We start from the raw sequence: 27,181 nt of genomic DNA, 5'->3' as shown, positions 1-27,181 counted from the left end.
TTTCTCAGCTGTGCTAAGATGAAGCTTACCTTCACTATTGGTAGTTGCTGTAATAAAGTTTGGTTGTTAGAAATTTGTTCAAGTTGCTTGTAGCAGCTTTTGTAATTATATCTGAACTACAGTTACACTGAGTCTCTTGTCTGTTTTTTGCCTAGGGAAAAAAAACAAAACATTTATTGTTTGTCTGTTACTTTACTGCATATAGTGGTCTCAATCTATGACACACATGGACTGGATTTCTAGAAGCACTTAAGTTAATTATGTTTTTCTTAATTACACTCTTCATCAAGTGGGCTTAAAGTGAGTTTTTTGCATTTTGTAAAATGAGAAACAGTGATAAACAGAATCTACCGATAATATTTTCCTGTTTATGTTCTTTGTGTTAATTCCTTCAGATATCTCTTTATCATTGGCTTTGATTTAAGGAAGTGTAGAACTGTGTAACACAGACTTTTGATTATTAAAAAGAAGAGCAGTCTTTCATTGGTCATACGTGTAACCTCAGTATAAGGTTTTATTTTGGTAGGTTTTGCCACTGCAGAGTGAAATCCACAGTACTGTGTATTCATCCATATTTCAGGTTGTGTTGATTCTGTATTCTGGTGCATGGTTTTGCTAATTTGTTTTGAATAAATGGTTGCATGATGAAATAGACAGTTCGTATCCTTGATGATTATTTTATTTGGCTGGAACATTTTGTTGTTGCAGTATCTTAACTGGTGATGCGCGTTCATTTTATTTTTAGGGAATTCTTGAGCTGAGCCCACGAGTCTTTGAAAGGAACGGGAGTCAAGTGTTTCTGTGGGTAAGGAATTTCATACATTTTTAATTTCAGAAAAAGAATTGTGCCTTACTGTTCTGTCTTAGTGAAATAGGGGGATAACATCTAGTTTATTTGCTGGCAGCTGAAAATCAAGAAATACAGATCAATTGCTCTTTTTCAAGTAAATTGTCCGTATTTCCAGAAATTCATTTTAAATTACTGAAGGAAGAAAAGATGTATAAGTATACATTTATTTCACAAAATTGAAACAGCCTTCAAATGGCAGCACATTTAATTTTATACTACCAACTTAAATCTGTTTGTAATACCTAAGATCGGAATAAAAAAACCTCTTTAAAACAAAAGACAATTTGGAAGAGGTGCTTAAAAGAAGTAACAGTGCTTGCAAAGATAACATTTAAGATGCTACTTTACAGAGTCATTAAAAAATGTGTTCTGTACTGGCATTGTTTTAGAATAAGCTTGGTAACATCAAGCAGTATTTACATAATCACTTAACTGAGCTTAGGAAAATGTGGTTTTCTCCAAAATGTACCACAATTAAATTATAGCAGATTATGGTGATAACTATTAATAAAGAATTGCTAAGTAGAGATTTTTTTAAACGGGTTAGAATTCTGCATCTCGTAAGGCTGAGGTAAATATGACAAAGCTAGTGAGTAGGATAAGATTGTAGTTACATTTTGTGTTGTGCCCTTTATGTTAGCAATGGTAAGTTTAGTTTTTATACTGTGGAAGTGAAAAATGAAACAAAAAAAAAGCCCAAACAGAAGCAGTCAGAAAAAGATTAGGTACCTCTCAGGTATTTATGTTCAAATGCAGCCCTTAAATGTGATGATTGAATGCAGCCTTGGTTACATTAGGTTAAAGATGAGCTTGTGTCTCTTTATTATGTCCTCTCTGAAAGTATCTGCTGTTGATCCCTGTCAGATACAAGGTGCTGAGTTTTCCTATTCAGTTGAGACAGTCTTAAAAGGAACAAAATAAAACTAAATGGCCTAGAATTTCTTTTTTTCTGTTACAGACATAAACGCGATATGTAACTAGAAATAGCAATTGTATGTAGTTCTTCTTTATTTCTTTGAAGGTTTCTCTTGAGATTATCTTGAAGGGGTACTGTAAAGCAGATTCCTTCAAAGGTTTGGATTAGCAGAGCAATATAACCTGTTAATAGGGGAGAGGCTGTAGTTGGATTTAAAAGAAAAACAACAAACCTGAATGTTCTCAAATCTGGGAAGTGTAATTGGTTAGAAAAAAACCTGTAGATTGGAGTGATAACTTAGGAGAGCTTTTAACTAACCCCTAAATTTAATAAGCTTTCTTAAAGATTAAGATTTTATTTAAAAGTTTGCAGAAGTTTATTTCATTCTGAATGTCTTTTTAAGATCATTGAAGGATGTGCCTGGTTAGTTGGGACAGTCACCTTGAAATACCTAATGTCTTTAGCATTTGGAGTAGCCGATGATGTAAGTCCTCTTCTCTTACCTGAGTATTTGATTGTGTCTTTCAAAAATATGCTGTCTTAATACTTTAATTTTAGCGTCTTAATGGTATACTTTCTGAAATTCTGAGATTTCTTTTGCAGAAATACTATCTTCCACTTTCTGCTTTTTCTTTTGTCCAATCAGTTGCAATCAGTTATATCATTTAATCTACTTATGTCCATTCATTAACATGTCCATGTTAATGGTTTAAACTTTTGTTTTAATTAAACATATTTCTCATATACATTTAAACTACTTGGTGGCTGAGAACAGTCCCTTTTTTTGCTTACTGCATTTTTTTTCCCTTGTATTTCCTACCAGGCTCATATAGGTAATATATTAAAAGCTAAATTTATTGGCTACAAGGATTTTGATACATTAATGTACACCTGTGCTGCAGAGTTTGACTTCATGGAAAAAGAGGTAATTTGATCAAATTTGATGATTATGGAAAGAAAAGGGAACTTTGTTGCTTATCTCAGTTCATAACTTAAAACGTCTGTGAGCCATTACTGCCATCATAAGACTTTTTCAAGTTCCAAATGTTGTTACTGGTCAAGTCAGAGGCACTTAATGAACTTAAGCTAAGTTTAAATTGTTTTAATGCTTTGATATGAACTAAAAATAAGTGTTTTGATTTCATGTCTAAGAAAGATTCTTCCTTTGCCTAAAAAGAAGCATTTGTTCACAGATAAGGGTCTGTGAACAAAGGGTCACAGTTCTGCATACTTAAGATTTTATGTGACTGAAGGAGAATGTGATGAGAGCTATGAAGATGCAGTGAATTTAGGTTATGGGTGAACATCAAAGCTTCTTAATGTTCTGCTAGAAGACTTCTCTGGTTCACCAGTGTCTAGCTATGCATTCAGAATATTTATAGGATACTCAGAGTATTCAAATTCTTTTGAGGTACAACCTGCTTCTGGTTTTTGAGTAGCTTGCCAAAGAAAGGGTGATAATATTCAAATGACCCTTCTATTGGGACCTCTAGTGGGATTGCTGATTGGATTTGAAATTTGAGTTTCTTCAAACTTTCTTTGTTCTTGTTGTATGTTTAAATTTGTTTCAGTTAAGGAAGAACTGTTTCTATTATATCATATTTTCTTTAAAATGACAATCAGCGTAACCCTAGATGAATTGAAAGCAACTAATCGAGTTTATTTCCATTGTAGACTCCAGTACGATACATAAAGACTCTACTGCTACCAGTTGTTCTGTTGGTTTTTGTGGTAATTGTCTTAAGGGTAGGTGATTGACTTGAGAATCACATTTACCTTGAATATAGTTTTTCTTTGCTTTTAATGGATCACTGTTTATTTTGAGGTAATAAAAAAGAATTTCTCAAAAATACTTGAATGCAATTCAGAATTTCCCTTGCATAGTTATCGACTCAGGACTGGAGCTTTGGGAAATAAGTTGATGTTAAACACCAGAAAAAAAAATCTATGTTACTTAGGTGGTGAGCATTATAACTAAAGTTTACAACTGTTTTGGTAAAATTGATTGTGTATAGTTTGTGTGAAAACAATTTACAGTTTACACAAGAACAGATGGGATAATCATTGACTGCCCAGCTAATTAAATCCTCAAAAGGACTTTTATATGAAACATTGTATGTTTTATTGTAGCACTTTCTGAAAATGAGACTGCTCAGGTGCAATTTAATTTAGCAGATGTTGGAGTTGCTTTCTTATGCTTTTGAAAACGTATTTATTTATTTGTTGGTTCTGTTTTCTTCAGGCAATTAAATCTCTTGGGTGGACCTTTTCCCAGACAAGACAGTATGAAAGGTAAATACTGTGTGTACTTTGTGAATGTGAAGCTGGTCTGCCTTCTGGAAGTTCATCTGATTTGATATATGCTAAATAACTAAATAAATTTTACATTGTCCATCAAAAAGGACAAACCCAGATTATGAGTATTTCACTAACTGAATGTCTTCGATGTACTGTTTCTCATGTTTTTACACAATGTCTAAGTTAAACTGCTGAACGTAGTTTTAGACATCCTACCAAATATTCTATTTCATCATTTATTTTTCTGCCCTGCTTCTAAACCAGTATTTACTTGTAGGAGGAAAGTTAATAGGCATATAAATAGTGAATGCAAGCTGTTTCCTCCCCACTGTTTTTATTTTTTTTCCAGGTTACACAAGTTTCATTTTTAGGAAGGGATCCCAGCTGTATTTATTTTATCTTCTAAACATCTGAATTACATGCTCTGTCTGTTACAGGCATTTGGCATCGCTTGCACTAAAAAGGAGTGAATTTGGCCAATGGAATACTGCCATTTCCCTAACTGACATATCTTCTTGCTCACTGTATTTTTATTTTTATTTTTAGTATTGTATTTATTTTATTCACTCAATCATTTCAGTCATCTCTGCTTTCCGGAGTCTTAATGGCTTTTATCAAGATTTCCACAGATGTGAGCAGGTTTTACCATCCTGCCTTCACAGCTAAAAACAATTATATATAATTTTCTCTGTATTCACATTTGGTTTTGACGTTTTCAGAAATAAATAAAAAAATCAATATAGTACCTGCAGAATGAACGAGTAACTGACTTTTTTGGTATCATTGCTTTCTCTCTCCTACGTTACCAAGATTTCATTCTCCGAATAAGCTTTTCCAAGTACAAAATAATTCATGAATGTATTGAAAAAAGTAGTAAAATTGATTTTCAGATTTCCATATAGATGTAGGATGGATGATAGGTAATGATTTGCAGAATATTTCAAAGCTTGTCATAAAGACAGAAACCCATGTACATCATGCTGGAAGTAATGCCTCTGATTTATTTTCATGGTAACTACAACAGAGAGCATGATGATATTGTTTGATGAAGCAAATTCTCTGCTACAGAACCCTATTTTTCAAAATAATCACCACTATTAGCTATATGTTTTCACCAGAGATGAAGAAGAGCCTGTAAGCCACACTAATAAAAATCTGCACCTGTGGAGGTGACCCACTGTTGCTGTTGTGCTCACGTCTTCTGTTTGGTCTCCATAAACATTCAGCGAGAATCAATGACTGTCAGTGGGTGCCATTGCTTTCACGTGGAGGAATTCAGTGGCACACCTTTGCTTCATCCACACTTCCATGTCAGATGCCATTTGGTCAGCCAGCCTCTCTGCTTCCATCTGTCACATGGCAACAAGTTATAATGGAATACTGATGGAAAGTTTAATGTCTACTGCTATACCACAAACATCCGCCTTTGGTGTCACGGGCCAACAAAATAAAACAGGGGGCGTTACTTTCAGAGCTTCTCTTGTAACTGTGCAGGAGCTGACATGCTTACTGAATTAGTTTAAAACCACTGTAGATGCTTATAAAGTAAAAATGTTTTCTGTATGATATAAATAAATCACATGATTTTTTTGTTTGTTTTAATTTTCAGAGAGGAACGTTTTATCCAGGGTGAAGTAAGTTTTTTGTTGGTCTTTTTTCCTGCATAATTTTATTCATAAGTTAATAGGAATACTCAACCATTTGCAAGCTGAATTCCAATAGTGATCCTGACACATGGTTAAGCTAGTTATTTGTCTTAACTTTTGTTCAGTTTGTCACCAATGGTGGGGTGGCAGTGCAAGATAAGAAACTTTGAGGCTTAAGCCAGGTCACTATGGAAAAACGCTGAAATCATGCTAGACCTTCAACTTTCCCTATGTAGACTGAATAGCAAAATAGTTTTCATCCTATAATCTTGTGACTGATTAATATTTTCTCTTTAAATAAATATATATATTTTTTAAAGATACCATAATAATAATAAGTGATATTGATCTTTTAATAAAATTATCCAAGGATTGCAGTTGAATGGCAGCTTTCTAATGGATTTCTTTATTTTCACTTAAGTCAGCAAGGAAAGTCAGCAAAACTTTTAACAGCATTTTATTGTAGTTATGTAGTGCTATGAAGGAAATCTCATGCTACTTGAATATTATAATCAAATTAAAGCACTGATTGTAAAAATGCTTCTATGCATTTTCCACACTTCTGTGTTTTCTGAAGCACTTCCACAGGCAATGTAGAATTAGTGTTGAGTGACACCTCTGCTTTTGAACTTTGAGAATACTAAAGCAAATTGCCTGTAGTAGTGTGAGTAGCAGAGATGATTGCGTTTGCCTCTTCTTTTTCATATTTAATTTGTTTAGGCCTCAGAACAAAGTATTGGCAAGGTCTCTTCACTTCTGTAAAGGGATTACATGAGAAACTTTACCTCTTATTGCTTCACTACATTGTGGTTTTAAGGCAACAGGCAGCTCAGCAACATGAAACCTTTCACTCACTCCCCACCTCTGTGTGGGACCAGAGATAAAACAGGAAAAAAAGGATAGAACTCATAGGTTGAGATAAAAGCTATTTGGTAAGACAGAAAAGGGAGAAGGAAAAAACAGTTAAGATTTATGTGTGTGTGCATGCTAAAGCACTATTGTGTTATCAGTGTTGTTTTTTTCCTGAGCCAAAAACATAACATCATGGTAGACACTGTATAGAAAATAATCTCTCTCCCAGCTGAAACCAGGACACTAGGTTTCAAAGTCTTCGTAGCCAGCCATTCCTCCAATTCCTCATTTCTAATGTTTCTCTGTCCTGCTTCTTAACCTCTGAAATGTGAAGGTCTTTACTTTCACCTGGACAGTTTTCCAAATAAAACTGTCATTTAAGCTATACTGAAAGTGGAGTTCTTGGTTTGGGACAAAGCAAAAGTACGTAAATATTATGCTTCTGTGTGCAGTTTTTATGTATATATTTATTTGTTTATTTTGTGCAGGTGGTATACCATGCATTGCAGCTGTTGGCATACGGTGTCCTAGCGATTTTAATCATGAGACTAAAATTATTTTTGACACCACATCTATGTGTTATGGCTTCTTTGGTGTGTTCCAAACAGGTAAGATCTTCATGTAATTCGGTATCTATCTCAGTATTTATGCTAGTACCTAGATTTTTGTTCTAAAAAAACGTTCCTATGAGTAATTGCTAAATCTGAGTATCACAGTTGCACTAAATTGCCGGTCTAAAAATATGATTATGGATGTTTTGTTCTCCCTTCTATCCGAATACATTTAAACTTATCCAACTGCATTATTATACAAATTAATGTGTTGTATTAAGCATGAGCATAGAGAGGTATTCTGTAGATTTTATTTTACTCGCTCACTTATGTGCTTTTGAAACTATTTTGATCAGCTATGGATTTTATTCAAGCAGTGTTTGAGTTAGTTTACACAACACTTTCGTGGCCCTTTTGAGCTCACAGCTCCATGTGTATGAATGGTTTTTAAAGATGCAGTTTTACGTGGTCTTACTTCTTGCAGACATTTCAGCCTTAAAAATCAGTTGCAACTTTTCTAACCCAAAATACTTATATCACAAAATGTTCCTAGGTTTTTTTTTTTAAGATTTAAGTTTCTTAGAATTGACTTTCAGTATTTCAGCATTGCTATTTTCGAGATGTGCGTTTGATTCAGTCTGTATCTAAATAGTATCTATAAGTTTCGCATTTGCAGTTAAGTGATTATTTAGGAGGTGGATGGATATCTGGCTGCGTAGCTGGGTCCCAGATCTCATGATTCATGATATGAAGTTTGATTGCAGTGTAGTAACTGGTGATATACCCCAGTGTCAGTGTTTGGTCCAGTACCCTTCAACATCTTCGTTAAAGGTGTGGTATAAAGGCAGAATTCGCTGATGTTACAAAACTAGGAAGGGCGGCTGGTGTACCAGATGCATGTGCTGCAATCCAAAAGGGCCTCAATAGGCTGGAGAGATGGGCTGATGCCCACTCTACACTTCATGCAGCTTAACAAAAGGAAGTGCAAACTCCTGTACCTAAGAGAGAACAATCCCAAGCACCAGTATGTTCCTGGGAGCTTGGCAGAAAGGGATGTGGGATTCTGGTAGATGCCAAGTTGAACGTGAGCCAGGAATGTGTCCTTGCTGTAAAGAAAGCTGATGGTATCCTGGGCTGTATTAAGAGGAGGATTGCTAGCAGGTCAAGGGAAGTAGTCCCCTATACTTAGCACTGCTGAAGCCATAGAGGGCTATTAAGATGATAAAGGAACTAGAATATCCATCTACAAGGCAGGTCTGAGAGAGCTGGGACTGTCTTGCCTGGAGAAGAAGAGGCTATAAGGGGAATCTTATCAATAAGTGTGTGTGTGTGTGTGTGTGTGTGTGTGTGTGTTGAGGGTACAAAGAGAATGAAGCTGTTCTTTTCAGTGGTGCCCAGTTACAATACAAGAGGCAGTGGGCAAAAACAGAAACACAGGAGGCTCTGTCTCATGGCAGACAAACACTTTTTCACTTGAAGCGTAACTGAGCACTGGCACAGAATGCCCGGATAGGCTGTGGAATTTCCATCCTTGGAGTTATTTGGAAGTAGCCTAGATGTGGTCCTCAGCAACATGATTTAGATCGTCCTGCTTGTGCAGCTAATTTGGACTAAGTAATCCTCAGAGGTTCCTTCCAACCTCAGTCACTTTCTTCATATGGCAAGTGCTATCTATTCACGTCATACAAAGTAAGTAAGTATTCCTCATGAGAGAGTGAAAGGTGATGACTAATACTGAGCTGAACTTAATAAGAGAACAGATTAGGGAGATGAGCACTGTGGATGCTGAGAAATATTATGGACAAAATACAGATGAAAGGGAAGGAGAAAAGTGACAGGGTGGGGAGGCTAGCAATGGCTGGGGAAGACAGTTACTATGTTAATAAGGAATTTGAAGCTTCCTTTTAAAAGTCAGAAAAACAGAGAAGGAAAAATGTCATTTTCTTCTGAAGTGATTTCTAGATAGTGTCTACTTTATAAATGAGTTCAGTACAAAATTAATTTGTTCTTAATTATCCTTGTTTTATCAGTGTGTTTTCCTAGAACAAAATTGATGGGCTCTTCTGCCTTGTTACTATTGAAAACTCTTACAGAAAGTTCTAACGTGTGAAGTTTAGTTTCATTTCTCAGTATTCTAACAGTTTGTTTCCTCCTCTGCTTTTTCTGTACTGCATATTATTGTCACTGCATATTAGTAGAAGTTTTCTTTTGATTAATATTTTCTTTTTTTTTGAAGTATCTGAGTAATTCGTGACCTACTGTAGGGAGCCTGTTTTATTAGGGGAGCTGGGCTAGATTAATGGTCTCCCAAGGTTCCTTCCAACTCCTATGATTCCATGATTCTGTAATTACACTACAGTAGTTCATCCTGGATTGTAGATTTTTGTTTAATACCGTAATAAAGGTAATCAATCCAGTTATTGAAATCTGGTGCTTCTAGTAATCAATTAGGTTTAGGGTTTTATGGGATGCCTTGCATTGTCACCATGGAAATTTTGGAAGGATGCATTCAGAGTATTTCACCACAATTTTGTTTTCAGGTTGTTTAGGTTTTCTAGGGTTCAGTGCATGCCACTGACTTTAATCTAATCTATTAGTAGAAAGGATAGTGCTTAAAAACAGAAATGGGAGAGAACAGGAGTGCAAGGTGAGATATTCTAATTCCAACTGCAGTTTGGCCCTTAGTCGTTCTCTTGTTGATCCCTACAGCTGTAAAGGAACACTAAGATTCTCAGAAACCTACCAATCCAAATGTTCTGGGGAGCCATCCTTTTGGACCAGATGCCAGTGATCTTTTTTCTTTCTTTTCAGCATCCTAAAGTCAGTGTTAGGTTGAAAAAAAATATAGGTGTTGAGTGCTGGGAAATGTAAGGCTTTAGATTGCTGCAATTTTTTTCATAGAGAGGAAAGCAAATGACAGTCTATCGTGTATAATATGACCTATAATTGTGGCCTCAGAAGTCCATACCCATGTTCAGGAGTGCCACAGTTTAGGTGAATAAGTTAAGTAAACTAAAAATACCTCCTTAGTATTGCTGTCTGTGAAGGTTGTTTTGCTTCTTCAATATGTTCCCTACATTTGTGCTGACTGATACCTGTAAAAGATGAGATAGATTCTTTCTGGTGTGACAGATGTGCGACTTCTTTAATGGGGAGCCGCTGGTAATCTTCCAGCATCTTCCAAACATGAGTGTTTTGATTACGAGGGAGAGACATTAACATCCTGCTTCCATAAAGCTGTTAGGACTAAAAAAATTCCTAGCCAGGAAAATTTTAAATGGTTTTAGTTGATTTTTTTTAATTGATTTTTAAATCTTTTTTTTTCCTGCTCTACTGACCATTGGGGAGTAGTAGTAGTTTTTTGAGGTTGAAATATTTGACTGTGCATTATCATTTGAAAAGTACTGCAATAGAGGGAAATGAACAGGGGAAGATAGGACTTGTGTCTGAATGATTAATGCCTGTTACATTTATCATTATGTGAAGTTTTAGATGTTGATGAGCAACGCTTTGTCTTTAAAGGTGCAAAAAGTATAAACTAAGCAAACTTAATTTATCTCATTATAATTGAGGTCAGCCCTATCCTTTCCTCTAAAAGCCCATAAGACTGTGGAAGTTTACCTGCAGCAATACATTTGGATCTCTAGTTCATTTTGAGGCTGTAGACATAATGAGCTGTGTTTGAACGTATGAGCAGTCAGCATGTAAAAGGAAGCAAAAGATACAAGAAATAATCAAAATGCAAGGAGTTTTTTGCTTTATTCTTCCAGGTCTTTGCGTGAGCCTGTATATTCTCCAGTGTTGTAGCTTGTAGGACCTGATTGGCAATAAAAATGTTTCTGTTTGCATGCATTCATTTTCTCTTCTGTTAGCAGGAATTCTTCTATCCTAAGTGAAATTCTGAAAGCGAAGAAAAATAGTTGCAGAGACTTAAAAACTTAATGTGTCTATTTGGCATAAATAAATAAATAAAATGGCACAAATATAGAATAATAAAAAGAATAATACAAGGATCAGCATGCTGGTCTCTTTGTACATATGTAACAGTGATAAATTCAGATACTTCTAACATTACTGAGGTTTTACTAGAGCGTGATAGGAGTGCAGTTTTCTTTGGTTTGAAAAGCCATTGAACTCAAGTTCTGTCTTATTCTTGACCTGAGATTTTTGCAACTGTTGGTGAAAACAACAACAGGAACTGTCGCTCACGTAGAATGACATAAATGAATTCATATCGCTTCATCACTCCAGACCTACACTGCAGTGAGGCATTTGTGATATATTAAGTTTCCCTGGATAGTGCTAATCTTGTTAAGAGTATTTAGCAAGTATTTGAGAATGAGAGTAGTAAACAGTACATTTTTGCAGAGGTGGCTTGGGAGATCAAAATCATTTAAAGTAGTTTAGGACTAATTTATATATAAAAAATATCAACAAAAAATTTACATGCTCATTGGTATAGTCAAGTAATAAACTTACTATGAGATTTCATCACTTCATATTTTAATAACAACAAGTGGGTAAAGATAGATGGAGTGAAATATGCTTGTTTAGTGAATGTTTTTTTTAGATATTTTTGCAATCTTCTAGGAGTAGCTAAAAACAGCTTATGCTTTTATGTCTGATATTGCTTAAAGCCTACAGTGAACAATCTGTAGGGAAAAATGCAAGGGCTAGCCTTTTCAGTTCAAGGAAGGGAAGAATAGAATATAAGTTAGCATTAGCTTGATGAGCCCAAATTCTGCTTTTTGGTTTATGTTTTTCGGCAGTTTATGATGCTGGTTTTGCTTATAGATGCAAGTAGAAGAGAAAATACCATATGAGTACAGTTAATGTTATTGAATTTTCCTTGCAGAGTTTGACATTTTGACTAGAACTTTAAAGGCTGCACTTGTATCAAGCTTCATTTTTGTAGGACTGAAGATAAATGCACAACATTCAGTACATGTGAATACTTCTTGTGAGGTTTCACCGGAGTGCAGTTGAGAAGCAATAGGAGAAGAGGTGTCTTCTACTCTAATGTATATTAATTTGCTTATGGATATATAAAAATGAGTTGTGTTGCATAGATTACTACTAGATTGTTCTCAAGAAAATAATCAATTCTTGTATTTCAGTTGTTTGGATGGCTCTTCTGTAAAATCCAGCCCAAAACATTGGTCTTTGCTATTTTAGTACTGATGGCAGTAGAAGGGTCAGCAAATCTTCAGACTCAGTGGAACATCATGGGAGAATTTAGCAATTTGCCACAGGAGGAACTTCTAGAGTGGATACAAGTCAATACAAGACAAGGTAAACTAATAATGTATGTTGTTTGCTGCTTACTGTGAGATGTAGCCATAGGACTTAGTATGAATATCTGCAGAGTTATTGCTACTTGCCTTGCGACTATCCAAAAACAGTGGTTTAGTCATGTGTGGTTTTCATATAGAAGTTGTCTCAAATAGCGGTGGGAAGAAAAAAAAAAAACCAAAACAAACCCCACGAAAAATAACCTTTTGTTAGACTCCATCCTACCAGTCTAGAGGTGCTGGTGTAGTGGTGTACCCGCGTGTGTACCCGCTGGTGTAGTGCTTCTACAGCAGAACTGTTTTTGCAAAGTCCAGTTAAAGGAGTTTTTTGCTTGTGTGTCTCTGGTTCTCTATGTGGGTCTGTCTATTTTGGTAGAGGATAATTCAAAGTACCTGTGTTGTGGTTGCTTCTCTTCTTTTATGAAAGAGAAAAGAAGTGTCATAAGACTAAAAATTTAAAAGCAAGAAATTGCAGTCAATCCAAAGAAGTCTAACATTTTATTGCTCATCTAACAATGGAGTGAGAAATGACCAAAAAAAAAAACAACAAAACAATATTCCCGTAATTAATATTTTCTACTACTAATCCAAGATAAACAAAATATATTAAAACTCTGATCTGAGGTGTTTAATTGTCTTGAATACTTACATTGACATCAAGGTTTTAAAATTAAAAAGAGAAAATGGTTTTGTGCATATAGTGTGGGTGCTGTATAAGGCTTTTTTTCCAAAAGGAGTGAATAATTTCCCTCTTTACACTTTTGTATAGAATTGTTATTTTAGTTTGAAGAGTAGTTCTCTGGTGTTACTGCTTCAATCTTGATTTCAGACATGCCTTTCACTCTGTTTTTCAGATGCAGTATTTGCAGGAGCAATGCCTACAATGGCAAGCGTTAAATTGTCTGCGCTTCGTCCCATTGTAAACCATCCCCATTATGAAGATGCAGGATTAAGGTAAATATCAAATTTTGTTTCAGTATCTTTGTATGTAGCCTTGAATGTTGCACTTCAGATGCATTGCTTTTTTGAGGGCTCTTTACAATGTTTTTGGATTCATTGCTTTTGTGAGGAAATCATTGCATCAAAGAAAATTTTTTTAAATTAAGAAATTTTTGGCCTGTTTATGAAATAAAAAGCCTTTTTGTGCGACCTAAAATTAAAGAGTATTTTTTACTGCTATATTGTTAGCTAAATTTTATGATATTTCTCTTTTTGTAGGGCCAGAACAAAAATAGTGTATTCAATGTACAGTCGAAAACCTGCAAAAGAAGTTAAAAAAGAATTAATAAAATTAGGAGTGAATTACTACATTCTGGAAGAGTCGCTGTGCGTAAGCAGAAAGAAGTGAGTAATCTCTGCCTTTCTCACAGGAATTATATGCCATCCAAATATCCAATATGCTATTATGCATCCAATATGCTATTATGAGATTCAGATCGGGCAGTAGCTTTGAAATGTTAATCTATGCTTTATTAAAAGTGTCCATAATACATTTTTCTCCAGCTTTCTCCTAGCTGGAGAAGTATGATCAACTTTGGTAACTTCATGGTTTTCACGTGCACCTGAAAAGCTGTTTTATGTATTTTAAACTTCACTGTAAACTAAACAGTTCACAAAGGAAACAAGTAATCATTCTGTGATGGCAAGAACAGACCCAAATGTACAATTAAAGCCCTGAATGGTTACAAGGTGCAGAGCAGAAGATGATTTGAGAACCAGGATTTTATGACTGTTAGTGGTCACTGCAAAATTTGTCACATTTAGACTGTAAGAAAAAGCCATGCTGTTCTTCTTAATTTTTCTTTTTGAGCCTTTAGGATATCATTTAGATAACTTGAATTTATTTTCACATGGAATAAAATGAAATCAGTCTATTTTATTTCTTTGGTATTATCTTTGCCAAGGTTAGGAAGCTTACAGCAGTATTGATGTCAAAAGATAACTACAGAGAATTTATATTGGCTATGTGCCTTAACTAAAAAAGAAAGAAAGAAAAAAATAAGCAGAGATGTAAAACACCCTCCATTTCGTATGAAGCTTTGAAGGTCTCTGATAATACATATTACATAGTAGGAGTTCTTTCAACATATATACTGCTCCCCCAAAATTCGTTGTTATTATTTAACCACAAAAGCAACTAAATTTAATGAATTGCTAGTATGTTGACTTGGTAATCTGAGGAGAATTTTTAGTATAATCATAAACTTCAAATAGAAGGCAGTCAAATATTCATAGACAAGTTTAAAAAAATTAAAGCCAGCAAGTTTAAATGCTTACTTTTGTTTGTTTGTATTTCCTAATGACATTTCTTCGTTTCTCTTCTCATATTTAAATATTTTCTAGGCCTGGTTGCAGTATGCCTGAAATTTGGGATGTGGAAGATCCTGCTCATAGTGGCCGGATTCCTTTATGTACCCTGATGAGCCAGGAGTCCAGGCCATATTTCATCACAGTATTTGAAAACAGCAATTACAGAGTCTTGAAGATTCCAAATGAGTAACATTTCAGTGTAGTGAAGCATCGGTCTTTCAACTTTTTAAACTACTTACTATAAGGATTCTAAAAGAGAAATACATTTTTTTACAAGACTTAAAATGGAAAAGCGTTTATTTTATTTTTTACCATTTTAAGTGAATTCTGATTATAGAAATATCTTAAACCTTGCAGTTTGGATTTCTATTTCAGGGTCAGTCCCTCGAGATTTGCTATGCAAATGATTATATGTTTGCACATCTTATTTAACACTGATCCAAAAGGAGTTAAAAGTAGCTATGGAAAGTACCTTTATTCTCAAAACCAATGATATTGTGAAATGGGACTGTCAGAATGTCTTAGCAAAGCAAGTTTTCTTAAAGCTTTGGTGCTAGCAGCTTAAGACAAAGGAATGGTGCTATTGCATCTGGCATCACATTTCTCATGTTCCTTTTGCTACCATCGCCCTTCTGGATGAGGTGGTACTTTAGTAGAAATTCTCTTTAAAGTTGCATAGTTTCACTAGTCGTGTCAAAGAGAAGTTCACTTTTTCTTTGAGAGAATTAAGAACATTGGTCATTTTGGATCACTTAACACATGCTTTTAAGCTTGCTTTTGAAATGAAAAAGTTTGTAGGTGGACTTGAAACTTTATTATTTAGGTGCATGTTCTTGGAACCTTATTGATATTAAAAATGAAGACTAATAAGGGTAATATTTGCAGCAAGCAATAGTTTAGCTTTTTGGTGTCTAAGGATTTTTAGCATTCTTATGCACTCAGAATAAGCTGGTATAATATAAATGGAATTTTTTAAGGGAAAATGCTTTATTCAGGAAAAAAAAAAATCTGTTTAATAGCCTTAGAAAGATACTAAAACAAATTCTTCACTGCCTTAACTAGACCTTCAGCGCCTAACTTGATAAGAAATGACTTTCAAAGTTTATGCTCTATTTTCTTTCCCCCTTTATTAGATCCTGCCTGGATTTTTATCAATATTAAAGAAAAATTGAATTTAACCCAACTGTGATATGAGTATAGTCAGACAGTGGTTTGTGGTTCTTCAGTTTTCCTGTCATCTTGGTGTCACATCAACATTATAGCTAATAAAGGACTTAGAGAATTCACTTCCCAAGATAGCTAGTACACTCGTCAGTTCTTTAGCCGACGTAGAACTTCTGTATATTTATTGTCATGGGAAGTATCACAGTAATGGTGATTCTGCAGTTTAAGACTTCTGAAATCTCATGTTTCTCTGTATATTGTTCATTATTGTTTTCCTTTTTTTTTTTTTTTTTTTTTTTTTTTTTTTTTTTTGTTCCAGCGTTGGTCTATTGACATGGCTGGTCTTTTACAGCCCTGATAGCATCTAGAAACATTAGATGCTATAGGAGTAGCATCTCTCACATGTATAAAAGGAGTAATTAAATGGGAACCTATGATTAAGTTTTAGTGTAACAGCTAATCAGTATTCTAAGACTTCTTATTTTTTTAAAACCTGTCTTATTAAGAGCGTGAGGGAGAATGGCTGAAAATACATTCGCTTTTTAACTTTTACAGAATAGATTTTGGAAAAATTTATATAAGGAAAATATCAAAAAAAAAAAAAGAAAAAAAGGGGGGCTTTTGGGAAAGTTGATTTTTAAAATGTTAATTGAATTCAAGGACGGAGAAAAAAAATATTTATATAAGCATTGTGACTAGTGTTACAGCACAAAAAGGTACTGTATTTTTATGAGATTTACGCCAACTGTTGACATGTACTTATCTGTGGTTAAATAAAAAAGAAAAAGATGGAAGTTGTTGTCATGTTTCTAATGGATGTAATGCTCTTACGTAACCAAGTTAAACTTGATTTTAATACCACAGCAGATTATAATTGAAGCTGTGGAAGTGTTTCAGAGAATTAGAACGAACTCACGTGCTTCTTTCCATTCTTTGTGTTAATTGGAGTGTCACTGCAGGTATGCACGGAAAGGCAGAGAAGAAATGTCATATACTATTCAGACACCAAATGAACCTGGATGGCAATTCAAAATGATGGTGTTTATCTAATTTTCCATACTCTTGATATTCAAAAGTGAATGTCATATAGTGATAGACTGAAGAAACATTTGAAAGCTGATGTTCAAAGATGTACTTAAGTAACAATGCACCTTATTTGATGAGTTGGGTGTTTTTAGTGAGTACATGGCAAGGGCTGTTCAGGTGAGGCTTGTTTTGTAAGTTTTCGTCCTATTTTGAGGGGTGTTGTACTGACCTTTTCTTCGAGCCAGTCTTAAACCCAAATATTATAAAATATTTTTATCAAGTATTAAGATGGTAAAATATGGTGTTTCTTTCTTTTTTCTCCCCCAGTAAACACTGAAACTAAGTCAGTGTATCTTGGGTTGTTATGATTAAGTTCTGCAAGTTCTACAACAAAAGTCTCACCCCAAGACAGTCCTTCAGTAAAAGCAAACAGCACTGTTGAAAGCAGTAACAAATTGTTCATTATGGCTTGGGACCTGTGCTTTCCAGTTGCATCATTGCATAGTTTTTATAGATGCTGTTATTTGAGCTGGAAAATTGAAGGACTGCTGTGAAACAATGTACTGTTTTTAAACCTGAAAGAATAAGGTGCTCCTGAGTCATCTCAGGGCAAATGAAAAAATAGGAACTAATTCTAGTGCTTTTCCATATGAGATTTATCAATGTACCATGAAGAGAGTAGGATTACAGATGTGGCATGAAGGGAAGACTTAACTTTGTTAACATTTAAACATTGTAAATGTTACACTAATTGTATGGGCAGTGAAACCTCAGCTGCAGTTAAATAACATGAGCACTTCAAAGTAGTTTCAGTACACAGTCAAAGTAGATCATTGTGATAAACAGGCTGTAGAGGAGCTTTGCGTTGACCTGTTTGGAGCAGAGAAGGAAGATTTACAGGGTCAGACACTGGGCTGTAACCAAGTTGTGCATAGGAGCAGCTCTTAGCCAGCTTGTGTGGAACAAAGTCAGTTGTGCTCCGTGGTAATGGAAAGTTGTGACTGGGCATCGCAAGTTCGTGCAGATCGATGGTATTAAACTTTCCTCAACTTGCCAGAAACAGTGCAAAACAGAGAAACTATATGAACATGGGCATTAATAAAATCATCCAGCTCATATGCTGTCTCAGGAGTGTGGCTGGTTGGTCACACAGGGTTTCTTATGGTGACTAAGATATGTTTTTATGCCATTCCTATTAATGTATACATAATCTGTTCACCTCTTATGAAGACATGCTAAATTCCTCTTTTCAGTATAGCTATTCAAAGAGACTTTATTTAAGTTACTTAAAATGTCATAGCTAGATGGGATGAACAATCAGATATTTACTTGAATAACAAACATAGTTGGTTTCACAACCTGATTTTCCCTGCTCTAATGCAGAGTGGCAGAAAAATAAGGTCAAACAGAACGACTATTACCTTGAAAGAATAACTTATATTTTCTGGGTGATTTTTTGGAATCCTCCTGCTTGTTTCAGAATCTCTGCCTTCTCAGACATTGGCTTTTATTTCTTGATCTCGTGCTTCAATTCTCCATTACAGATGAAATTCTTTATGAAATTGTCAGTTGTTAGAGTGGGTTCATCATGCAGCAGTTTGACAATTTTAATGCTTCCTCTTAGAGCATGTGGAGAACATTTATGGCTAATAGATCAAGAGATATAGCTTGGAATCACACGGTGACTGAATAGTATTGGGTTCATATCTGGATAATGACTCTGGCAAGATAGCCAGCATTTCAGCAGAGATTGGCAGAAGCACAAAGATCACAATGAGGCCAGCCCAGACTTTAGGGGGGATTAGGTTGACTTCCCCTGGTCTTTGGGTTAGACATTAACAGTCATGATGTTTTTTCTTATTATATGGGAAGATGCTGATTGATTACTGTGTAAAATTTCTGCAAAAGGGAAATCTGTGGCTCCCTAAAGATACCAAAATGTAAGTGAATTCTTGAATGCAGGCAGTACTTGGTCTTGCCTGTTCACCAGGAAAGAAGTTGACCTTTTGGCCTAAGGCAGTACATGAAATAGATCACTGCAGGTATGTCTGAACCATGACCTGTGGGCCACATGAGGCCCAGCCCCCTGTGCAGCAGTCCCCCTCTTCACCTGCTGTTGAGATCTGAACTTTTTCATGCTGTGTGAGGCACATAGGGATCAATGGATGGGGGACAGCCACCTACACATCTGTGTCCCTGCCCCTAAGCTCTCAATACCTCTATACCAGGCACAGTTGCAGACACTGAATTTATCCAAACTACATAAGTGGGGACATGACTGATAGCCAGCTGTTCTTTGTGTGCTGCCTTGGAAGGTCTGGCTTCAACTCCAACCACTCATTCTGTGGCCAAGGAGAGAGAGAACAGACTGAGAACATCAATCCTCAATTGGTCTGAGAAGCAGATTTCAGTTCATGCAGGAAGAAGTGTTGAACTTCAGCAGGAATATCCAGTCCAGATGCTCCACTTGGACTTTTTGTTCAAGACTGGACAATCAAGAACTTAAAATAACAATACAAAATAATAAAAAATCAAAACCAGAAAAGAAAAGAAACATTATTTTATAAAAGGAAAGACAATAGTCGTTTCTCTGCTTTAGGAACCTCAGAGTTTGCAGGTAGGTTCCTGCATCCCCTCCTTGCCTCCCGCACACAGAATGTACCCCGCAGCAGGACATGCTGCCCTTATTGCCAGCCCGAGGAACAACCACCGCACTGCACACACCACTGAGGCTGTCCCCTTGCCCTGCCTCAGCACCTTCTGCTGTGTATGGGGGATATTTCCTGTGCACCTCATCCAAAAAAAATAGGAAAGAGCCCTTTGTGACTGTAGAAAAGGTAGTCCTACAGAATCTTAATGCTCACAGTATTTTCACTTTCTCTCAGTAATTACCTGGTTAATTAACAGACATGCTTGAAACTTGAAACTCAAGTTGTATAAAATAAGAAGAGTAGATGCTTTTCCTCAGCCTTTATTTTAACTGTCCTCAATCCCTCACTGGATTTAGCTGCAGTAATCATGCTACTGTCTGCTTCATACGGGGCCTTTGATTTGGCCATTTTTGTGTTTTTATGTAATTTGAAGTGGATGAAATTTTTTAAGCGTTTTTAAACTAATGAAGTCTTGGTTATTAGCGGGATTTCGCCTGAAATAAAGAGAGATTATGAAGACACTTGAACTAAGAGCCTGCTACATGGGTTGCATTCCTTTGAGTTCTCAATGTGCAACTGGATTGATAATTGAATTTAGAAAGTTGTCAGCACTGACAGTTTGTTTTATAAGGTTATCCTCGCACCCGAGGAAGCAGTGAAGCAGCAGAGTTCCAATTGAAGTAAATTGAAAAGCGTATTTGATGCTTCAAGGTGCAGCAGCATTGCCAAAAGAAAACATGGTTTCAATAAACCCAGACCTTGTTTGGAGCATGTTTTTCTGTTTTCTGTGTGTGTTCTATTTCATCTGATTCTGTTTCCCTTCTTTTAATACTTGGAAATGTGATAAAACTGAATAGAATAGAATGGAACAAAACTGAATAGCTGAAATCCAGCTGAATGTGTCTGTATCTTCAAAAATAACCTGTTTTTTCTAAGCCTTGTCAAAGTAGTTTGGCTTATACAAATGATCTGTATGATGGGAGCAGCCCATGTTAGCTGCTTTTCCTGCACCAGTGTAATCTGCAGTCTCTTACTCTCTCACTCTGCAATTTGTCTATTCGTTAGTTTAAATGATGCTAGACTTATTACAAGATTAATCTTGGAGCACCCGCCAGCATCAGGACCTTATAGAAAAGGTGAGAAGCACAAGTGGACAAAAAACAAGTGTATCTTATTTGTATTTTTTTATATGCTCTGAAAACATGCAGCACATCTCAATCCATTTCTGTGTCACAGATGCTCACCACTATAAACTGCCATGGACACACTATGCTGCGCTGTAATGATGAGAACCAAATTGAACATATTGCAGCTATGATCAAAACATGTTGCCTTCTTTGTGGCCTTGAACTACAGCTAATAGGAGATTGCTTTATTTTCAGATTAGTCTGAGTATTGCTTTTTGTCTCATTAGCAAGTCCAAAAGTGTCTTTTACTGAAGAATTCATTCAAGCTACTATGAATCAAAGTGGCATCTGTGTTCTGTCAGAATATGAACAAATTTTCTGTACTTTGACTGCAACTTGAGGGCCCTTCAGACAAGTGTCATATACTGCTACATACTTCTATATGTAACCGAATAACATTGAAGGGGCATGGTGGGGATCAAGGAGCTCTCCTGCCATAGATGCTGAATTCAAAATACTCTAACTTATTCGATACCAGCTTTATCAAATACTATTTAGAATTAGGATGATTCTCAAGAATATACTGGGATATCACAGGGAGAACTAAGAGAAAAACTGTAGTACAAAACTGATGAATATTATCTTTTCAAAAGTAACAAATGATTCTATATGCTGTCATTCCAAGACATGCAGTCATGACCTTGCTTTGGAAAGAAGTATTTGTCACCCAGAATAGGCTACTTAAAGCCGAACTCCCCAGTCTTGCTTAAGAGTGACAGAAAAACTCATTCCCTGGTATCTTACTTCAGAGCAGCTATACAACAGCAATTACGGTAAATCTAGGAAGCCTTACAAGAAAGACATTTTTACTTTAAAAAGAAAGTAATCTGATGAGCACTTTTTCCAGCTGCCCTTTTCTCACTTTTGCTTTGAATTTAGGACCAGAGTGCACTAATTGTTTTTTGCTGCACCATGAAGAATTACACATTCCTGCTCTGAGGCTCTGTTTTTTTTTTTCTTTCTAAGATTGATATTACGGCTAATTGAGACAAGTCACTGAAGGAGAAACAGAAGGATGTTGTTTTGCCATGCTAAGTAGTTCAGCTGACAAACTTCAGTGAAGTGCTGTGCTTAATGTACTTGTAGCCTATGCAGCCATCCCTTGTGGACTCAGAGATAACATGTCTGGGGGGTTTGCAGCCACAGCATTTGTATTATCTGTGGTTGCCAATTCTATGTCATTGTTGTTTACCAACTTGGCTGCATCACTTAATTTTGTCCCAAACCACTTCAACCTTCCTAAGTAGTACATGTGCCATAATGTTTTTTGTCAGTGTGGTGAAGCATAGGAGGACCGCAGTGTTCTCCTATTACATTATGCAGTGTTTCACTTTTTCTCTATTATTTTATTACCATCATGCTTCATCCAATACCTTTATGTGATAGGTAAAACTCCAGTCTGTGTGATTAAAGAGATTTAAACACCACCTGTGCAAAGCAAGCAACCGTGATGGAAAGCTGTCCTCTCTGTGCTCCTCTATTTACATTTTAGAAATAAATAACTCCAGTGGTGTACTTTGTGATGCTTCTGCTATTTTGTAAATGTCTAATTTTCCTTCTGGAACTTGCTCGAGTGAATCTGTGACAAGTAAACACAGAAAAGATGTATGCAGGCTTTATTGAAAGCTTTACTAATCGTGGTCATTTTCTTTGATAAAGTAACCAAAAAGTCAAAAGGTACCTTCTGTCAGCTGCAGAATTGCACAGGCCTGTTTTTGATGGGTGAGGTTACAGTCTGGAGGAATGAAGAATGAGGGAAGCAGGCAGTTTGGAAACTTTTTTTTCCTGATGAGCTTGAAGCTGTACTCTGTATAGTCAGATCGAAGTGTGCCCTCAGCTATCACAGTGAATCTGCAGTATGGGTGAGCTGGATATGTTCAGAAAGCCAATGCACTCACACCTAGAGGTGAAGTGTGCAATCACTCTCCTCTGTCTCTGGTGTCCTGATACCCTTTTGTATTTTCTTCCTTCAAGTGCAATGTAACTGCAAGCCAGACTTCACTATTGCCAGCTGAGCTGATACCAAGGAGTGGGCAAGCAGCAAAATCATTTTAAGGAAAGGGGCAAAGAATCCAAGCTCTCTGTGTTATTTCCTCTCCCTTTGCATGGTCAGTGGCATATGACCCTTACAGCAAATCATTTTGAATGTTATTTGTATTCTTTGAAGCAGACGCTATAAAGGAACTTAATTGGTTCCTGTGTGATTCCTTGATTGCCTTGTGATTACATCAGTGAGAAAAGGATGGGTGAGCTACCTGGATAGTCCTGGATCCTTCAGCTGTTGGCTCCCTCCAGGGTTTGCTGAGGATAAGGAGGCTGGGTGGGTAGAACAGAGAGGGAAAGTACAGGCTGCTGGGTCTCTGTGGCAAATCATGGTTTGTGGTGCAGGATACAAAGGCAAGCATGGAGCTGCTGGATTTGTGTGTGTCTTGTAGGATGCAAAGGTTCAGGATTGGGGGATGGCAAAAAAGGTGCTACCAGAGAAGTGTGACATTAATTTTAACACTTTAAAATGTGAGGATTTTGGTGTGTGTTTTTTTGTTTGTTTCTTTTCCTCTTTAAGGATTAACTCTAGGGAAAGATAAAGCAATAACTCCTCCCTCTGTCTAGGTGCAAGTGGGGCAGGACAGGGCTGCCCAGTGTTGCCCATCAGGTGGCACCAGCATGGCTGCTGCAAGGGATGAGGTGAGGAGGGCCCGAGGAGCTGCTACAAATGCTTCTTCCTCTGCTGGAAATTCAGAAACTGAAAAAGACCTTTTGCAGTTGCATTGTATTTTGGTGAATCCATATAGACTGGCATTGGCAAATGAGGCTTTTCATGTTTTCAGTCTGAAAAGCTGACAAGTCCTTTCCTTCCCAGTACTTGGAGCTTAAACATTTCTTCACAGATGACAGCGCAGTTTCCACTGTGACCCCACCAAATCATCTTAAATTGGTCGCTTTCAACCAGTCACAGAGTTTCTTTGAAAAGCTGAGGGCTGAAGAGATGCTGGATTTGCACTCTTCAGAAGAAATGTGAGGGAAACATTGCAGGCTTATTTCCTGTAAGGTAGTGGAGCCATGATGTACCTCCTTTACTACCTACTGATAGTTTGACTTGAGTCAACCAAACTGAGGGGGTAGCAAAGCTTTTCCAGCCTTCGGCCTCTCCACTGAGGCAAGAGGGATCTGCCATAGAGTGCTGAGCACTCATAACTGCCAGCGAAGCCATTTGGAGATCTGATTAGAAAATATTAATTTAAAACAGATAATGTGAAACTCCAGTCCATAGGACTGAAGTGAGAGGATGCAGGCTCATGAGGGTGTGACAGAGATGATTTCATTGCCACGCCTAAAGCAAACTCCATGTGGCAGAGTGCTAAGTAAACACTGAGGGCAGCACATCTGGAGTGAGGGAGGTCTGTGGATGTACGCTGAACACTTAGGAGAAGAGGAAATTGTGAAAATTTATCAAGGCAGACTATTTTGCATACTATGTAAAATAAACATATTTGTGGTAGTAACTCATTACATTTGTATTGCATTACATCTGCACCATATTGCATCTGCATGCAGGAAGAAAGAATAAATTAATTGGCATGTGCAGCCTTAATTTTGGCTTGTTCTAGATTTGAGAGGATTAAGTTTGACACATTTGGGGCTTTTCCAGTGTCTAGTCATACATATGATTACATTCATATGCTGCTTTGTGCGTGTATCTGGTTAGTATGTCACTTCCAGACATTCTCCTGGCTCAAGATTTTTATTCACAGTACCCTTATGCACTTTGTCCCCTAGCAATACTTTACAAAGCAAATTATTTTGGAAGATTTTGACAATTTGACTGGCTTTCCTGCTTTCTGGGTACAAAGCCAATGCCAGGGGTCTACAAGCAGCTCCATGAGCTGATGTTACTACCAAAAAGAGTAATTTCTTCCCTTCTACTGCCTTCTCTTTTGATTAGGTGTTTGTACAGCCACACAAGAAAGTGGTGCAGGTTCAAATCTTGTTGCTGAAATTAATGCTAACCAGGGTAAACACAGTGGTACTTTTTGGTATCAGCCCCTGCTTTGCTGTTCTAAAATGCAATACAAGCATAGGAGTGAATGGTAAGAGCTGGAAGAGAGAGAACTGTGCATACTGAATAACATCTTATTAAGCCAGTACTGGACACCCTAACAAACCAGCGTGACACCCTAAAGCCTGATGTATTAAGTGATGATCTTAAAAAAATTGATGAGTATTTTATGACGGTGGGTCAAACTTATATTCAGAGTTTTGGATTAAGAGGAGAAGAAGTGCCCGGTTATTATGGTAAATGCTAAATGCAGGGCACCACTAGTGCAGTCATCAGTTTTGCGTACACATGCAAAGAGAAAGGGGGAGATGGGGCTGGATGATATCCATCCTCGGGTTCTGAAAGAGACGGCTGATGTGGTTGCCAAGCTGCTCTCCATCATATTTAAAAAATCATGGCTGTCCAGTGAAGTCACCGGTGACTGGAAAAAAAGAAATATTACTCCAATTTTTAAGAAGGAGAGAAAGGATTACCTGGGAAACTACAGGCTGGTGAGCCTCACGTCTGTGCCTGGGAAGATTGTGGAGCAGATCCTCCTAGAAGCTTTGTTAAGGCATGTACAAGATAAAGAGGTGATTCAAGACAGCTAACATGGCTTCACCAAGGGCAGACCTTGACTTACCAATGTGGTGGCCTTCTATGATGGAGTGACAGCACTGGTGTACAGGGTAAGGGTGATAGATGTCACCTATCTGGACTTCTGCAAAGCCTATGACATGGTCCCTCACCACATCTTTCACTGGGGAACAAGGATGGGCCTGAGTAATTGCACAAGAACTGCTAAGATAACAACAACCAAAGCAGCTGAAGCAGAACCACGGAATGGGAATATGAAGAAACGTTTTGCTGAATGCCCCATGATGAGATGATTTATGCAAGGGAGGACTTTGGAGGTGGGAAGGGGTGTGCGTGCGTGGGGTTGTGTGGTAGGTTTATGGGACACGCATACTGGCAACCCTGCACATAGCAGGGGAGGTTGAAACCAGATTATCATTGTGGTCCTTTTCAATCCAGGCCATTTTATAGTTCTGTGATTCTGTGATAACATGAGCTTGTCTGGTTGCATAAAGATATATTAGTGTCTGAGATACCTGTGTATTGTGCCTTGGTAGTTTTTTTAAGCCTCCTTCCATGCCTTTTCACAGAATCACAGAATGACCCGGGTTGGAAGGGACCTCAAGAATCATGTAGTTCCAACCCCCCTGCCTAGCAGGGCCACCAAACATACACATTTACTAGATCAGGTTGCCCAGAGCCCTGTCCAACCTTTTGTAAATACAAAGTGATGATTAGCACAAGTGGAAATCCTTGGTTTTCTTGTATGATTCTTTAAGGAAAATTTCAGAATGCACAAATATTTTAAAGTAGTGAGAATAAAGTTATGTGCTGCTAGCAGTTAACAGTAACAACACTGAAGAGCCAGGAAGAAAAACATAGTGGCTGAACCATGCCAGATCCAAGAGAAGAAAAGCTGTCCAGAGTTTGCGCACCTTCAGCTTAAGCAATCAGAGAATGGGAGGGAATTTGGAATGAAACTGCTAGGAACAATGAACACAAGTATTTTGACCCCAGTACCTGGTTTATTTGACAAGAAAAACAAGCAGGTTTTGCTCTACTGTGGGTAGGTGCTAGCCCTCTGTATGGGAACTGTTGAATCATGTCCTGAACCACTGATAGATAAGCTGAGGCAATAACTAGGTCAGCCATGGGAGCACAGGTAAGGGCAAGTCAGAGAAGCCTGTCCTGGGACAAAAGGGTTTAAAATCAATAGTTCCAGAGAGGTTGGCTTTTAGCAGTTGTGCTGAAAAAGAAGAGCAATCCATGTTAAGTAGGTGGATCCATGCCCTCCAGACCTACTGTAGGGGAACAGTTGAGCTTGAAGGACTTGGTGAAGTTTTGTACACACAGATTGCATGACTCCTAGAAACCCAGAATTGCAATGGCCAGGTTGAGAGAGTGGGTAGCTGCTGAAATTGGTGCGCTGCCTGACCGCCCAGTATAGCATCTGTGAATCCATTGGGAATGAGGTTTCCTGCAGCAAAAATCCAGAATCGCTGAGCTGGCTGCATGCATGACTTTAGCTTCAATCAAAGGGTAGTCAGCCGTGACTCCAAGTGACTCAGGTTTCAGGTGAACGTTTGATGTTTTGCAGTCTATATAAATTGTGTCTGCTATAGCTCTTGAAAATCATGCTCAGTTTCTTGTGCTTTTTCATATTATCTATGTCTTATTTCCCCGGGAAACTTCAGAAACTCTGCTCTTTCTGGCTTAAAAGTTCCTATGTCAAAGCACTGCCATTTGTATGCTGTATAACAAAATGAAATGCTAATATACAAACCTGACTTGAATTCTGATCCTAAGCAGAAAGGTAAAGATAGGGAA

General features: G+C 37.1%; 1 protein-coding gene across 3 annotated transcripts in view; it reads left to right on the top strand.

Moving 5' to 3' along the window:
• DPY19L1 (dpy-19 like C-mannosyltransferase 1) overlaps positions 1 to 16,672 on the top strand; it is a 44,498-nt gene extending 27,826 nt beyond the window's left edge. For 2 of the 3 annotated variants that reach the window (XM_015855064.3, XM_085537684.1), the window contains exons 13-23: positions 746 to 805; positions 2,170 to 2,250; positions 2,590 to 2,691; positions 3,441 to 3,512; positions 4,009 to 4,058; positions 5,674 to 5,698; positions 7,051 to 7,170; positions 12,231 to 12,405; positions 13,259 to 13,358; positions 13,623 to 13,748; positions 14,748 to 16,672. In XM_015855064.3, the coding sequence (XP_015710550.2) occupies positions 746 to 805; positions 2,170 to 2,250; positions 2,590 to 2,691; positions 3,441 to 3,512; positions 4,009 to 4,058; positions 5,674 to 5,698; positions 7,051 to 7,170; positions 12,231 to 12,405; positions 13,259 to 13,358; positions 13,623 to 13,748; positions 14,748 to 14,904 (1,068 nt within the window). In that variant the 3' untranslated portion in view covers positions 14,905 to 16,672. Of the gene's footprint in view, positions 1 to 745; positions 806 to 2,169; positions 2,251 to 2,589; positions 2,692 to 3,440; positions 3,513 to 4,008; positions 4,059 to 4,501; positions 4,816 to 5,673; positions 5,699 to 7,050; positions 7,171 to 12,230; positions 12,406 to 13,258; positions 13,359 to 13,622; positions 13,749 to 14,747 lie in introns of those variants that run through there. The other variant, XM_085537685.1, reaches the window with a different exon arrangement.
• Positions 16,673 to 27,181: the final 10,509 nt, after the last annotated feature.

Source organism: Coturnix japonica, chromosome 2, assembly GCF_054131305.1.
Source record: "Coturnix japonica strain WE chromosome 2, WE-NBRP24, whole genome shotgun sequence".
Classification (NCBI taxonomy): domain Eukaryota; kingdom Metazoa; phylum Chordata; class Aves; order Galliformes; family Phasianidae; genus Coturnix; species Coturnix japonica.
The sequence above is the reverse complement of the archived record's forward strand: the minus strand, read 5'-3'. Positions and strand labels throughout refer to the sequence as shown.